This window comes from Carcharhinus amblyrhynchos, chromosome 29 (genome assembly GCF_965287045.1).
Source record: "Carcharhinus amblyrhynchos chromosome 29, sCarAmb.v2.hapA, whole genome shotgun sequence".
NCBI classification, from domain to species: domain Eukaryota; kingdom Metazoa; phylum Chordata; class Chondrichthyes; order Carcharhiniformes; family Carcharhinidae; genus Carcharhinus; species Carcharhinus amblyrhynchos.
The window spans coordinates 4,334,442-4,351,408 of NC_137352.1; the positions used below are offsets into that span (position 1 = coordinate 4,334,442).

Here is a 16,967-nt window from a genome sequence, read left to right on the forward strand (position 1 = left end):
TGATTATGTATTAGGAATACTAGCTACAATATCTCAAAAAGAATGAGCCTTGACTGTGGCAGATTTAAAATTTTCCTCAATCAAAAACTAGCAGAGCAATATCAGGGAAAGAAATCTATTGCTGGTTTGCACTTTCTATAGTGACAGCTCAGATATGACAGCTTCAAAAACCCCTCAATAACCAACAACAAAATGTTCCAAGAAGCCAAAGCTTCAAGTACAGCACAGTAAGGATAAGCTGCCCATCTCTATTTACATTTACCTGAAAAGGTGGGGCAACCTTCCTCATCAGAACCATCTGGGCAGTCTTTATAGTTATCACACACCCAACGGTTTATGATACACCCTCCAGAATTACATCGGAAATGGTTGGGACCACAAGTCAATGGAGGCACAGTAGTACGTTGAGCAGGAACCCAATCTAAAACAATTGAAAATAGAATAACATCAAGTTTTTGGGCCTTTGATTAAGAAAAAGCTTCCAGGGTCTGAAATAAATTAGCAACTGCAAACTGCACTTCAGTATCTAAAATTAACCCTTCTGTTTACTGCTAATTTTACACCAAGTTATTAATTCATTCCTGAGCAACGTTCGAGAGAGCACCATTTGAGGCAAGGAAAAGGAAGCAGGAACTAAGCAATCCATAACATTCCATTCTTTATTGAAAGTACAGAAGACAGCATAAAGAAAAGCGGCCATTCCTTGTTAGAGAAGCAAAAAAGTTATAGAATCCTTACACTACAGAAGGAGGCCATTCGGTCCATCAAGACAGTACCGATCACAATTCCACCCAGGCGCCATTCCTATAACCCCCCCCGACACTAGGGTCAATTTAACATGGCCAATCAGCCTAACCCGCACATCGCTGGACTGTGGGAGGAAACCAGAGCATCCTGAGGAAACACACACAGACATAGTGAGAATGTGCAAACTCCACGCAGTGATCGAGGCCAGAATTGAGCCTGGGTCCCTGATGCTGTGAGGCATAGTGCTAACCACTCTGTCACAGTTGCCAAAATCTTGCAGCTGTTCACGTCGGCAGAATTTTATGGTCTTGCTGCTGTCAATGGGGTTTCCTGTGGTGAGGTGCGCCAAAGAGGGAGAAAAATTTCCATGGAATAACCATGCTAAATGTGGAGGGTTACAGGGATAAGGTGGCTGAGGGGGATTGGACAAGATACTCTTTTGGAAAATCAGTGCTGACTCAATGTGCCAAATGGCGACGTGCATTGTAGGGATTCTATACAGCTTTCTTTTCTCTTGGCTTCCTCTCAAAGCACTCCTTTGGATAGTGTTTATTTATAAACAATAGTAAGAATTTATTTACATTTCACCACCTTTTTAGGGTTTTTTAATCGCAGTGGGAAAAAACCCTCGACTCAAGGAGCTACTGTGACCACACATTTGCATGGAGATACAATTTTGTGCAGTGAGAGAGATTCTTTGAGCAATAAACTACCATAAAAGTGCTGAGATAAATGAAAATAAATGACCATGTTTCACAATAGTTTCCACTGTCAGTTGCAAAACCAAATCCACATATGATTACACAGAATAGATATGAAGAAGTTACACTCGCAAGGGCTTGATCCCAGTGCTCTCTACACACAAACATTAGTCACCAACTCCAAGTTAGTAACCACCAACAAACAAGCTCTTTAACTGGATCAAATCCATAACTGGACCAACTAAATAAATGCAGCAACGCGCATGACATTAAAAATCACATCGAGCCTCCTTCACAATCAATCATTCATCACTTTTCACTTATCCTCCATGTCCAATTGTTTCTTGTTACCATCCAAAATTACAGCCTGATTCTGTAGAACTCACTTTCATGGAATAAGGACATGAGATAATGCCCTAATGGCTTTAGTATATAAAGTTAACAGAAGCATCAGGCCAGTAATGAAAATGCTGCATTGTCAAAGATCATGCTAAACCAAGGCCATGTTTAACAGCTCAAGTGAACTCAAGGGACCTCATTGTGTTGTCACAGAAACTAGAAGCAGGAGAAGGCCATTTTACTCTTCAAGCCTGCTCCACCATTCATCTTGATTATGGTTGATCATCAAATTCAAATGTCCTGATCCCCTGCCTTCGTTCCATATCATCCCTTTAGCCTCGAGCTATATCTGATTTCTCCTTGAAATCACACATTTTGGCTTCAACTACTTTCTGTGACAGTGAATTCCACAAATTCATCACTCTCTGGGCGAAAAAATTTCTCCTCACGTCTGTTCTAAAAGGTTTACAGGTTATCCTCAAACTATGACCCCTAGTTCTGGGCTCTTCTTCCCCATCCCCCATTGGGAACATTCTTTCTGAATTGATCCTGTCTGTTATAATTTTAACAGTTTCTATGAGATCTCCTCTAAACTCCAGTTAATATAATCCTAACCAACTTAATCTCTCCTCAAATGACAGACCTGCCATCCCAGGAATCAGCCTGGTAAACCTTTGCTGCATTCCCTCGAGAACAAGAGCATCCTTTCTCAGATAAGGATACAAAACTGAACACAATACTCCAAGTGTGACCTCATCATCACTATACAATTGCAGCAAAACATCCTATCCCTATGTCTGAAAAACAGCAGGGAGATCTCCCAGAATCCCATCCATTATTCAGCCATTAACCATCTCCAACAAAATGTTAGCTAAAAATAAATCCTTACAGTCACATTTATGCATGTAAATGACTAAACTTTAGAAGTAATCTATCTGCTAAGGATATGAAGCAAGGATATTAGCAGAAAGCTTCCTCAGCTATATTACACACATACTTACTTAGCTTTTTAAATTTTATTCCATTCTCTGTCCTCTAGTTTAGAGGAAGGCAGTCTCATTGAGATGTACAGAAATTCTGAGGGGGCTTGATAGGGTAGACACTGAGAAATTGTTCAATAGGTCGGGGAACATAAATCTTAGTACAAAAGACGCTGATCATTAAGGGGGCGGGGGGGGCGGCAGGGGGATGAGGATGAGGATGAGGATGAGGAATTACTTCACCGAAACGGGGCGTGAATCTTTGCAATTCTCTAGCCCAGAGGATAGTGGTTGCTCCATCACAAAATACATTGCTCTCAGGAGTTTGGCTTCAGGGAATTAAGAGATATGGGGTGCAGGCAGGAAAATGGAATTGAAACCCAAGATCAGCCATGATCATATTGAACGGCAGAGCTTGATAGGCCATTTGGTCTAATCTTGGTTACAATTTTTTTGAGGTAGAACAATAACATAAGAATTGGAAGTGAAACTGACCACTCACCACAATACAGAATTCTATTATTCAACTGTAAGTCAGTTATATCTTGCTCTTAAAATAAGATGGATGCACACAAGTAAGCACTTTTTTGTGATAATTCACAGAATGCGGAGGTACATTTAAAACAGTTTACGATCTGCAATACTTTAAGTCAGTCACCTCGTACCACTGAGGGCGGCACAGTGATTAGTACTGCTGCCTCACAGCGCCAGGGACGCAGGTTCAATTCCCAACTTGGGTCACTGTCTGTGTGATGTTTGCACATTCTTCCCATGTCTGCAACTGTTTCCTCTGGGCACTTGTTTCCTTCCACAGTCCAAAGATGTGCAGGTTAGGTGGACTGGCCATGCTAAATTGCGCCTTAGTGTTAGGGGGACAAGGAGGGTAAATATTATGGGAATAGGGTCTGGGTGAGATTGTGGTCAGTGAAGACTCAATGGACCAAATGGCCTCCTACTGCACTGTAGGGATTCTATGATTCAGTCTGGTGCCCTACATCCCACCCACACCATATTCATAATCACATTAATTGGATACAAATTTTAATACCAGGACAAATATCTTCATCAGACCAGTCTCCACAGTCATTTTCTTGATCACACTTCCACCAATTTGGAACACAATTTCCATTTCGACAGCTGAACTGAAAATATGTCAAACAAGGTTCTTGAGTAGGATTTCCTGCAAAGAGTCAAAGACAAAAATAAATAAAAGATTTTTTTAACATAATTAGCAAGAAACAAAGAAAATGGTTTATACTGCATTCCAGAGTCGAATAACAAACTTAATAATCTGCTAACAATGAAATCCATGGTTAGAAAATTTAGTAAGTAATTATCTTCCAATTAACTGGTGAACTACCTATTCCAAAATCACAATATTTCATCTTATTGATAGCTGGCCTGAGGATGACAAACAATTACTCTTAAAATAGTATTTTCCTTAGCACTGCATTACAAATGTATCTATAAAGTATATACAGAAAATATCTATGCCGCACCTTAAGGAAAATATTAAACATGAAAGTTGAGCTCTAAAATACTGAGCTGCTTAGCACCACAGTGAACTTTGACACTCAAGTGTTGGAGTCTTGGTGAGCCAATACTTGAACCAGTCAGCTTCAAAAACCATAGAAACAGAATTATCAGCCAAAAATCTGGTTCACTAATGGCAGCTGGAAAGGGAGACCAATTAAAGGGATTGTAATTCTTTTCACTTGATTCTGGACAGCTGTGCAAATCGAGCCTTATAAAAGTGGCACAGATAAGCAGCAGAAACCTCATTTGATACACTGCACATATGCCGAGCTTGTTAATCCCAATATGCATATTGGGGCAGCACGGTAGCCCAGTGGTTAGCACTGCTGCTCCACAGCGCAAGGGACACAGGTTCAATTCCCAGCTTGGGGTCACTGTCTGTGTGGAGTTTGCACATTCTCCCTGTGTCTGCGTTGGTTTCCTCTGGCTGCTCCAGTTTCCTCCCACATTCTGAAAGACATGCTGGTTAGGTGCACTGACCCAAACAGGTGCTGGACTGAGAACTTCACAATAACTTCATTGCAATGTTAATGTAAGCCTTACTTGTGACTAATAAATAAACTTTAAAAAATAAACTTTTACTCAGGAGTCTGCAAGCCATGACACTGTATTGAAGTGCGCATGCTTCCCTCTTGGGACGAAGTGTGCAATCAATATTGGGCAAATATTGTGTCAGAGTTAAAATTTTGGATTGAACAATTTATCCCATTTAGATGGTCAAAAATAATGAAACCTAGCTCAACCTCAGTAAAAGTGTCCACCAGTAAGCTAGATGTATTTTGTGTGACAGTTTCTGATTTACGTATGTCAAGTATTTTTTCCACTTAACTGCAATTTGCTTCATCAGAGTAGTCGCCACAATCATCTACGCTATCACACTTCCATTCCATGCTAATGCACATCCCGTTAGAGCATCTAAAACTGGATGGTCCACAAGTTCGACTGAACTCATCTGTGTTTGCTATAAACATAAGCATCAAGAGCAGTGTTAATACCACCATTTATTAACTATAAACCTACTAATTACAAACAAGCCTAATAACTGAAGCATGGACCAAAAGAAAATTACATTGACAAGTTACAGGCCTCAATCCTAACTTTGTGCTGGCAGACACTGGCTATCAGTTCAAGCTTTGGAGCACTCCTGTAGCTATTCAACTAGAAGAACCTTCAGATTTGCAGGGCTATTAATTTGATAACAGAAAAAAAATGCTCAACCTAAACATACATGTCAATGTTTCAGGGGTGGGGAGAGAGACTCCAATTCTGAAACATCCCACAAGTTTCTCCTTTTCTCCCCTGCAACTCCCCAAGTTGTGGTTAGACGAATAAGCTTTGCAATTTCTTCAGATAGTAAATTGCACTCTTTTGCCTCCGTGACCACCTGCAATCTTTCTGCATGCAAAGAGGATCTCCAAGCTTTGGGTATTGCTGGCCTGAGCACTCCTGCCTTGGAGCATTGCTCCAATGGGAAGTGTAATCAAGCTCTATATTGGATAAGCCTGTGGAATTTTTCAGAAGCTTGGCTGGATGATTAAGTTTGGTAATGGATTTCCATGCTGGGCAGATACCTGGCTGATGGAAATAACAAACTTAGTTCCAGCATTTTTTTCTTCCACCCCCTATTTTGGATTTATAATTTCTCTAAAACAAAATTAGTCTTTTTAGGTAACACTACATTGCTATCCAACTTCCAGTCAAGAACAAGTTGTTGCTTCTGTGGTTATAATTCCTGCTGGGAAACCTTCCATCACATTTGGGATTCAACTGGCGATTCAAATTATTTTTCCTGAGAAAAGTTGGAATAGGTTAATGAACCTACATTTTTGTAATCTGAGATTTTCAATGCATTTTTCAAATTCCAACCACCCAGTCAGTATTTTACCAATTACCTTTGTTATTCTGGGATGTGCTTGGCTTGAGTTTAATGTTTTTCATATGTACAATCAACATAGTTGTAGATTATTGTCAGTTGTGAAAACAATCTTGAAAGATATTTGTTACATATCCAATTTGCACAGATATATCTTGTATGACAGATTGACAATTATTCTCCTTTCGTTACTGCACAATGGATGCTGCCTTGAACTGAAGTACTTGGGATGAAATAGGCTTTTATGGTCAAGCTTACATTTTTTTTGTTGGGCAAAAACACAGAAAACCGGTATAGTACTAGATCAGACTAGGGAGTCCTGCAGTTGATTCCTGTTGTGTTGAGTTTGCTGATCTCAGTCAGGTTAGCATTTGGGGCACTATAGCAGCCCCTCATTCCCTGGGTAGATGTGAGCAGAAAGGTATGGGTAAAGACATTCAACCAACATACTTGCTCCTGCTCATTATTTACCTGCCTCTCTTGGAAGAACAGGTATGTGCACGTAAGGTGAGCTGAAGATCACTCAGCTGTGATACCATCCATGACTGAATAAGCCAGTCACCAATCAAGTGACCAAGCTCATACATTAAGGGCGAGATTCTCTAGCCTCCCCTCAGTCTTTTGGTCCCACTGCTGTTAATGGGAATTCCCACTGAAGCCACCCTGTGCCGCCAGGAAACCCACAGCAGGGAGACACACTGCTGATGGGACAAGAGAATCTTGCCAGCACGAATGAGCAGAGAATTCAGGCCCTAGTTTGGTCATGTAGACAAGGTAACAAAGTACACCTTTCTCCTCCCCACCCCCCCCCCACAATCCACAAGATCAAATGACCCAATTTGACTAAATGACAGCATAACAGAAATCCTTATAGCAAGTCACCCTCAGCAGGTTTTTGACTGTATATGGTACAGTATTACTAATCAGAAACATACAACAAAATGCATAATTTGGATCTTCATCTGAACCATCTTCGCATTGTGGGGTTCCATCACACACCATGATGCTGTGCAGACACCGTCGCTTGTCCTTGCAGACAAAATCCATATACTGAGAGCACAACGGATCTGAAAAGCAGATGACAGAAAAGAACATGGTAGACTTCCAGGTCTAACCTTTAAATAATAGCAGTAACTTTCTTCCCATAGCACTCATGCAGAGAGATAGCTCAATGTACTTTACATTAAAAATAATGTTCATTAGAAAGCACTGCAATTTCATTCAAATACTTAAATTCCCTTTCAGTTCTGGAACAACATAGGGCCTAGGTAGTCATTTGATCCTTTAAACCTGCTCTTACATTCAATAAGATCATGGCTCATGTGGCTGTGGTCTCAATTCCACATTTCTGTCTGTCTTCCCATAACTTTATCATCATCAAAAACCTAACTTAGCCTTGAATAAATTCAATGGCCCAGGCTACACTGTATCCTGGGGAATAAAATTTCATAAATTTCCTACAGAGAGGAATTCCCTTCATCTCAATCAAATTTGAAACCCTCTCTTTTTTAAAAAAGTGCCCTTTAGGTCTAGTCCATTCCACAAGGAGAGATACCCTTTCAGCATCCAACCTGTCAAATTCACTCAGGATCAGCTCTCATTTTCCTAAAACCTCTAACGGGTACAGGTCCAACCTTTCTTCATATAACCCCTTTATCCCAGAAACGAGTGGAACGAACCTTCTCTGAACTGCTTCTAAAGCAATTATTTTTTTCAAATAAGGAGACAGTAACTGCATACAGTACTCTAGATAGAGCTTCAGTGTGACCCTGTGCAGCTTCACTACATTAATATTCCATTCCCTTTGCAATAAACACCAACATTCCATTTATCTTTCTAATCAAAGTTAAAATTTATTAGTCACGAGTAGGTTTACATTAACACTAATGAAATTACTGTGAAAATTCCTTGGTCACCACACTCCGGCATCTGTTTGGATATTGAGGGAGAATTTAGCATGGCCAACGCACCTAATCATTTGCTGTACCTCCATGTTAATTTTTTGTGATTTGTGTACCAGAACATCCAAGTGCTTCTATACTACCGAGTTCGGAAATCTCTCTCCGTTTAAATAATTTACTGCTTTTCTATTCTCCCTGCCAAAGTGGGCAAGTCCACATTTACCCACATTATACGCCCATTTGCCAAATTTTTGCCCAATCATTTAACCTATGTCCCTTTATTGAGGAGGGGTAGGGTGTCTATAACTAATTTACCATCTTCGTTGCAAAGAAATTTAGATACCATATATTCACCCAAGTCACTGCAAGTTTGAAATTGGTGACTCAATTTATTTTAAGGAATGGTTCAATCCAGAGGAAGCAAAAATAACCATAGCTTTTGGGTGTCAAGAATAAAGAAACAAGGTTCCTACTCAATATTGTGCAGCAAATTATGCAGTAATTTAACTTTGTAGAAGTTGGAACAAAATTACCTGTTAATTAGTTATTAACGATACTAACAGGGAAGACATCACTCAATCGTCTTGGGCAGATCTCCAAATTTTTCCAATCATGATAAAATATGCGTGAATATTCTTGCACCAACTGGACTCAAACAAATCATTAGTGCACACCCGAGATAAATGCTACATTAGAGTTAAGAGCACTATGACATTAAGTGATTTTGTTCCAACCTCTCTTGCAATAAAGAGCTGTCAAATTGAGTTATGCAAACTTAATTATAACTGAGTATAAAAATACTCACAGCAGTTTTGCTCATCTGATCTGTCAGAACAGTCCGGTACACCATTGCAACGTCTGGTCATTGCAATACAGCTACCATTGCCACAGCGAAATCCATTACATGTGGCATTATCTGGGTGGCAGGATAGCAAAGGGAGGAAAGGTAAATATAATGGAGACACTTTGGAAATAACACCACAATCCAGCCTCATCATCATCTTAAGACATTGAATAGCAGTCAAGAATACAAATAACTGTAAAATTGGCTTCCCAAATAGTTTGAGTACAAATCAAATTGTGTTTAATTGGAAAAAGTAAATGTAGACAAAGCAAGGCCTAAAAAGCACTGGCAGTGTTGGCAGGGCATCACAGGAGATCGGAGAAGTCTATCCCCTGCATATTTGGTATCACCACTGCAGCAGATTTCTACACCAGCTATTACGTTAGCATCCTATTATTCTTAAATCAAAATTCTGATGAAATGTCAACCACCTAACACATTAACTTGGTTCTTTTCTCCACTGATGCTGTCAGACCTGTTGAACATTTCCAGTATTTTCTGCTTTTATTTCAGATTTCCAGTATCTACACATTTACTAATGCAAAATACTGTGATGTACCTGGCCAAGTGAACTGTGCACAAACCAGTTTGGGGCCCAAGCATCATTGGCATACATAACACAATTCAATTTCATCTATAGAAATAACCTGTCTTTTTCACAAACAGCACTTGGAATCAAAGTTTACAAATATTGGATTTAAGATTTGTACTGCAAAATAACAGTTAAATATTGGAAGCAAAATACTGTATCATTGTTCCAAACCCCTGAATAGAAATTAGAAGGAGTAAACTATTCGGCCCTACTTCACCATCGATTTTGACCATGACTGATCATCGAATTCAATATCCTGATCCCGCCTCCCATATCCCTTGATCCTTTTGGCCCCAGGAGTTATATCTAATTTCTTGTTGAAAATCAGATAACATTTTGGCCCCAACGACTTTGTGGTAATGAATTCTACACATTCACCAGCCCCTCCTCACCCCAGTTCTTAAAAGTTTACCCCTTTTCAAACTCGTTCTGGACTTCCCCACCATCAGGAACACTCTTTCTGAATCTACCCTGTTAGATTTTCATATGTTTCTATGAGATCCCCTCTCACTCTTCTAAACTCCAGTTTAATCTCTTCTCATATGACAGGCCTGCCATCCCAGGAATCAGCCTGATAAACCTTTGCTGCACTCCCTCTATAGCAAGAACATCTTCCTCAGATAAAGGATACTAAAACTGCACACGGTACTCTAGGTGTGGCTTCACCAATACCCTAAACAATTACAACATCCCTATACTCAAATCCTCTTACTATGAAGACCAACATACCATTTGCCTTCTTTACTGCCTGCTGTACCTGCGCACTTACTTTCACAGTGACTGATGCACGAGGACACCAAGGTCTCACTGAGTATCCACCGCTCTCAATTTACACCCATTCAAGTAATAACCTGCCTTCCTATTATTGGTACTAAAGTGGATAACTTCACATTTATCCACACTATACTGCATCTGTCATGCATATGCCCACACACTCAGCCTATCTAAATTATGCTGAAACATCTCTGCATCCTCCTCACAGCTCACCCTCCAACCAACTTTATATCATCTGCAAATTTGAAGATATAATACATTCAGTTCTCTCTTCCAGATCATTAATGTACAATGTGAACAGCTGGGGTCCTAGCACAGATCCCTGCAGAACCCCACTAATCACTGACTGCCAATCAAAAAAGGGCCCATTTATGCAAACTCTTTGCTTCCTGTCTGCTAAACTGCTTTCGATCCATCAAGACATTACCCACAATTCCATGTACTTTAACTTTACATAGTATCCTAATTTAGAGTTAATTTTCACATGTATCCCGACAACGCCCAGCTTCACCCTCAACATCACCTCTTCCCAACTCCTCCTCTACTGTTGCTAAATTATCAAATTATTTATCCAACATCTAGCACTGGGTGAGAAGTCCCTTCAATGAAATACTGGCAAAGATTTGAACTGCTTTCAGTCCCCACTCAAAACTTTGTTCTCCAGCTATTGACTCCACCCCTCCTCTCCTCAATCTGAGATGATGCCAGTCTGTTCACAATCTTGGCAGCATACTTGATCCAGAGATAAACTTCTGAACTCTAATTTGTGCTATCATTGATACTGCCTGTTTCTACCTCTAACATCTCTCAATTTTGCTCCTGCTTCAGCTCATCTGCTGCTGAAATTCCCATTCATGCCTTTGCTATGTCTAGACCCTATTATTTTAATGTACTCTTGATTGGTCTCCCTTGCACCCTATGCAAACTTGAGATCATTCAAAACTCTACTGCCTGTGTTATTAAAACTTGCAGCAAATCCCATTCCTTGATCATCCTTATGCTTGCCAGCATAAGCAACTTGACTTAAAAATTCCTAATCTTGCTTTCAAATTCCTCCATGGCCTCACCCTCCCATTTCCATTCCTTTCCATAATCGTCCAAGATATCCACACTCCTTGAACTCTGGCTTGTTGTGCATTCTTAATTATAATTGCCCCACCATTGGTGGCTGTGCCTTCAGTTGCCTAAGCTGCAAACTCAGGAAATCCTTCTGTACCCTCTACACCCTTCTACTCTGCTTTCTTCCTTTAAGATACTTATCAGAATCTCTCTTTCACCTAACTTTTGGTCATCTGACAATCTCTCTGTAGCTTGGTGGCATTGTTGTATTATTGGTTTATTATTTACCACTTTAATAACATGCATAAATTGTTAATAAAGAAATATTGCATACTTCATTTGTTTTTGATGTAGAGACTTGCTGTTTGTGACTTTTTTTTACTCAACATTTAATGTTTCTTCTATTTCCTTGCCCTCCAAAACACACTAGACTGAGCATACAGGCGTAGTGATTGCAACACGGTGCCTATCAGGACAGAGACACATTCAGCCTGGATTTACATGCTTGAATTATATTAACTGAATCTATACCTGAAATTGATTGTCACTGTTAAGCCAAACAAAATATCATACAACGAATGAGCAAGGCGTATCCAAAGAATTCTTACTACAGTGAGCCGCGTCTTCATCAGATCCATCACGACAATCATCATCCCCATCACAAATCCATCTAAGTGGGATACAGTGTCCATTGCGACATGAGAAGTTGCTAGGGTCACAGGTACGTGCATTTGCTGAAGAACAACAATGGTGAAACATCAATGCTTCTTGTGACAGACCAGCAATGTATTTACATACAATTTATAGCAACTTCCAGAGCTTAATTGCATTTTTGCTGTGCCATTTGCGAGCCAAAACATTTTAATCAAACAGCATTCTTCAGAAGTTAGCTTCATATTCCATCTGTTCCTCTGGTCAGATTTTTAATTTAGGAGTGATCCATAAACAAATCAAATTTGTTGGAGTGGCAATCATTCCACTCCTTCTTACTTATACTGGTCAGGAGCAGCACATTTCTTACTTAGTCTTCTGGTCAGGGCATGTGTAGAAACTGATTCCCCTGGCTTTCCAATGCAGGGCAGCAAGTGCTGGGGAAGTGAAACCATACCACATTTTTACAGCACTAGCTGTCATTAACCAGGTAAGATTAGAAGATGCATTTGTTTAAATGCCCTATGAGAAGTCAGAGGGAAGGTAAATGTACATGGTCAGTTAATAGGATGGAGGCAGAAGTGTCAGAACATAAGAACATAAGAAATAGGAGCAGGAGTAGGCCATCTAGCCCTTTGAGCCTGCCCCGCCATTCAATAAGATCATGGCTGGTCTGTCGTGGCTCAGTTCCACATTCCCGCCTTCTCCCCATAACCCTTAATCCCCTTGCCTATCAAAAACCTATCTACCCGCATCTTAAATATATTTAGTGAGGCAGCCTCCACCACTTCAACGGGCAGAGAATTCCAGAGATTCACCACCCTTTGAGTGAAGAAGTTCCTCCTCAACTCTGTTCTAAACTGCACCCCCTCTTATCTTGAGGCTGTGCCCTCTAGTCCTACTGTCCTTCTTGAGCGGGAAGAGCCTCTCCACCTCTATTCTATCCATCCCATTCATCATCTTATATGTCTCAATGAGATCTCCCCTCATTCTTCTAAACTCTAACGAGTACAAGCCTAATTTATTCAGCCTCTCCTCATAGTTCAACCCCCTCAACTCCGCTATCAGCCTAGTAAACCTCCTCTGCACTCCCTCCAAGGCCAAAATATCCTTGCGCAAGTGCGCCGACCAAAATCGTACACAGTACTCCAGCAGCGGCCTCACCAGTGCCCTGTACAGTTGCAGCAAGACCTCCCTACTTTTATATTCAATCCCCCTCGCTATGAAGGCCAGCATCCCATTTGTCAGTAGTGTAGTTACTCAGGAATTAAATGTGGTTTTAAGTCACTACTTTTTCCTGAGTAATTTATCTGCTTCTAAGCCTCCAATTTAAAACAGCGTATCAGATAGTCTCCAGTGTAGCACATTGGAACTTTGAATTTCGTACTTCCCGAGCAGTCCATTTGTGGAGACATCTGGATAGGGACATCCCTGCACATCATTTGAGGTTACAACTCCCACAGAATGGAAATTCTGAGCCCATAATTCATTTAATTTTCTGTCATGATATTCATTCCTGTAATACCTCCCCATTGACTAAACCGCTTAAAAACAAATGCCAAGTGGCCAAACATACATTCATAGTAACATAAAAGACAGGAGCAGGAGGAGGCCACTTGGTTCTTCGAGCCTGCTCCCCGCCATTCATTATGATCATTGCTGATCATCCAACTCAATCGTCTAATCCTGCTTTCTCCCCATTTCCATTCCTAGTTTTCACACTGGCATTTACTCTAATATAACAATTAAAATTAATCCATAACCTGTATTTAGATCATTCCTTCTTCTGCCAGAACGAGGATAGCACAGTTTCTTGTACCAAGTCGAAACGTTACTCCTTGCTTAAATTTAACTATCAATTTTAGCAGATTCATCTTTCAAAAGAGTGAATCATAGGAGGCCATTCCGCTTTCCGCAACAGCACTGACAACAATCCCACCCAGACCCTATCCCCCCAATTCCAGAATTGAACACGGGTCCCTGGTGCTGAAAGGCAGCAGTACCAACCATCCTGCAATTGTGCTGCCCTTATTCTAACCTACTATTGGATCTTGTAATGGCAGATGGAGTTTAATTTAGCTAAAATGTGAAGTGATGCATTTTGGTAGACTGAACCAGGGCAGAACTTACTCAGTTAATGGTAGGGCACTGGGGAGAGTTATAGAATAAAGAAATCTAGGGGTACATGTTCATAGCTCCTTGAAAGCGGAGTCACAGGTGAACAGAGTGGTTAAGGCGGCATTCAGCATGCCTTCATTGGTCAGAACATTGACTACAGGAGTTGGGATGTCTTGAAGTTGTACAAGACACTGGCAAGGCCACACTTGAAATACTTTGCAGTTCTGGTCACCCTATAATATAGAAATGATATTATTAAACTAGAAAGAATGCAGAAAAAAATTACTAGGATGTTACCTGGTTTGAATTATAAGGAGGGGCTGGATAGACTGGGACTTTTTTCTCTGGAGGGGTGATCTAAGGGAGGTCTATAAAATAATGAGGGGCACAGATCAACTAGGTAGTCAATATCTTTCCCCAAAGATAGGGCAGGCTAAAACTAGGGAGCATACGTCTAAGGTGAGTGGGGAGAGATACAAAGAGTCCAGAGGGGCAATTTTATCCACTGAGAGGGTAGTGAGTATCTGGAATAAACTGCCAGAGGTAGCAGTAGAGGCAGGTATAATTTTGTCTTTTAAAAAGCATTTAGGTAGTTACATGGGTAGGATAGTTATAGAGGTATGTGGGCCAAATGTGGGCAATTGGGACTAGCTTAGGGTTTTTTTTAAAAAAAGGGCAGCATGGACAAGTTGGGTCAAAGGGCCTGTTTCCATGCTGTAAACCTCTATGACTCTGACCCTCTCTCTATCTCCTGGTCCATTCTGGATACTAATGGTTACGAATATTTTAAATTGACTGACCATTTAACCATATGCATTGGGAATGAACTCTGGGATTGTGCTGGATTTTAAAAACAACCAGTTAAACATTTACCAGAAATGAGCTGAGGGAATACTACATTACGTCTTTCCAAAGAAACCCAAAAGTAATACCAGGAACAAGTTAAATCCCAGTGAAGTTCAGTAATAAAATGAACCATTACTTACCAGTGCAGTTCAGTTCATCTGACCAATCTCGGCAGTCATTGTCCCCGTCACACGTCCAAGACAAGCGAATGCACATGCCAGTGGCACAGGTAAATTCGTCACTCTTGCAGCTGCTCAATGCTGTGGGGGTTTCAAGGGAAAAGAATTACACTTTGATAAGATTTCTGCACTAAGGATCTATGCAATATACTCGCATAATCTTATGTGACCTTTTAAAAGAAACTTCAGATTTGTCACAACTGGACTAGAACAGGAATAGTGTGTGCTGTGGCTACGTACAGGATTTGTCCTTTATTCTAATATTTTCTATAGATAAGAGAAATTTATCAAGTGCGACTCCTTAGCACATTTAGCTGGTCGTAAATTTATGGGCACACTGGAAAGAAAATATCCAAGGACAGCACATTGATCGTCAATAATGAACTGACTTGGGGCGGGGGGGGGGGGGGGGGGGGCGCGCGGTGGTGGCACTTCTACACCAACATTGATCTTTGGAAACATGACTACTAAGACTTCCAAGGGATTAATTTTGTGAGAAGCAACAAATTCTTTGCAAAAGGTGGAGGGTCCACTTGTATTCAACCTGAAAAATCAAGTAAGGAGGCTGTAGTGGAAAAACATTGTCAAAAGATTGACCAATAGGAGTTTCTGATAAAAAGGGGTTTTCACAGATTGGGTGGTTTTAATATCCAATAGGCTAAAAAGGCCCTTCTACTTTACCTTGCCAAGAATTTTCTGACTTGTATGAACCCAGAAGCAGAACAATCTCAAAATTTTCAGTGATCAAACATTAGCATCAGGAAAGCAACACTTAACTTTTCAATAAAGCTTTACACTCAGATAGCCAAATTCTACTGACTTGGATGAAAGCAGCATATCTCCAAGTGTTTCAGCACATTTTTTTTCTATCGTTAGATACACAGATTAAACTAAATAGGGTAGATTTTTGGGTTTGAGATGCAACATTAAAATTAGAATTTACAACATGATCTGTCAGCTAGGCTCCTGCCCACGATTTTCCTCACCAGGCATTAATATATGTGTGTGCTCTTATTTGCTTGTGTTGGTGCATGCATGTGAAAAGGAAATTGATACTGAAAATGTTTTCTAGTTAGTTAGAGAGAGGTTTGTGCCTGCCCTCTGCAGGAGAAGGTTCAAAATGCAAGGAAACTCTACAGGAGAAAATAGAATCACCTGAACAGGTTTAAGGAAACAATGAAACAAAAATGCACCTTCACCTTTATATAGGACATGATGGAGTACCCTAGTTTGCTACAGCTGATTAAGTAAAGGTAGGCCAAGGCTCCTTAAGTCACTTACAGCACTGTTCCTCATCACTGTCATCCCCACAATCATCTTCACGATCACATCTGTACGACAGTGGAATACACAGCCCCGATGACCGACATTTGAACTGAGAAGCAGGATCACAAGCAGTTGTTGCTGTGAAAAAGGGAAAAAAAACTCATGCTTATTAAACTTAAATGTCATAAGACTATAATAACACATCCTCATGTTGCATCCTGCATTAGTAAGTGAATAAAACACAGCAAGGGAGCTAAATCTCATTATTACAAACTCCTGGTGCCAAACAAGGCTTCATGCAGCTAATGTAACATCACTGTTCAAGAAGGGAGGAGGCAGCAGATGGGAAATTATAGGCCAGTTAGCATGACTTCGGTCATTAGCAAGATTTTAGAGGGCATTATTAAAGATGAGAGCGCAGAGTACTTGAAAGCACATGATAAAATAGGATTGAGTCAGCACAGCTTGGTCAAGGGGAGGTCATATCTGACAAATCTGTGAAAGTTCTTTGAGGAGGTAACAAAGAAGTTACATAAAGAAGAACCAGTGGATGTGATTTAT

General features: G+C 40.4%; 1 protein-coding gene across 2 annotated transcripts in view; it reads right to left on the reverse strand.

The window, feature by feature from the left end:
* The window catches only part of sorl1 (sortilin-related receptor, L(DLR class) A repeats containing), a 193,544-nt gene that overhangs the window by 43,451 nt on the left and 133,126 nt on the right, over window positions 1–16,967 (reverse strand). For both annotated transcript variants that reach the window (XM_080214840.1, XM_080214839.1), the window contains exons 24-31: window positions 16,422–16,544; window positions 15,102–15,221; window positions 11,955–12,080; window positions 8,883–8,993; window positions 7,112–7,243; window positions 5,133–5,264; window positions 3,816–3,947; window positions 263–421 (exon numbers count right to left, since the gene is read on the reverse strand). In XM_080214840.1, the coding sequence (XP_080070966.1) occupies window positions 263–421; window positions 3,816–3,947; window positions 5,133–5,264; window positions 7,112–7,243; window positions 8,883–8,993; window positions 11,955–12,080; window positions 15,102–15,221; window positions 16,422–16,544 (1,035 nt within the window). The remainder of the gene's footprint in view (window positions 1–262; window positions 422–3,815; window positions 3,948–5,132; window positions 5,265–7,111; window positions 7,244–8,882; window positions 8,994–11,954; window positions 12,081–15,101; window positions 15,222–16,421; window positions 16,545–16,967) is intronic.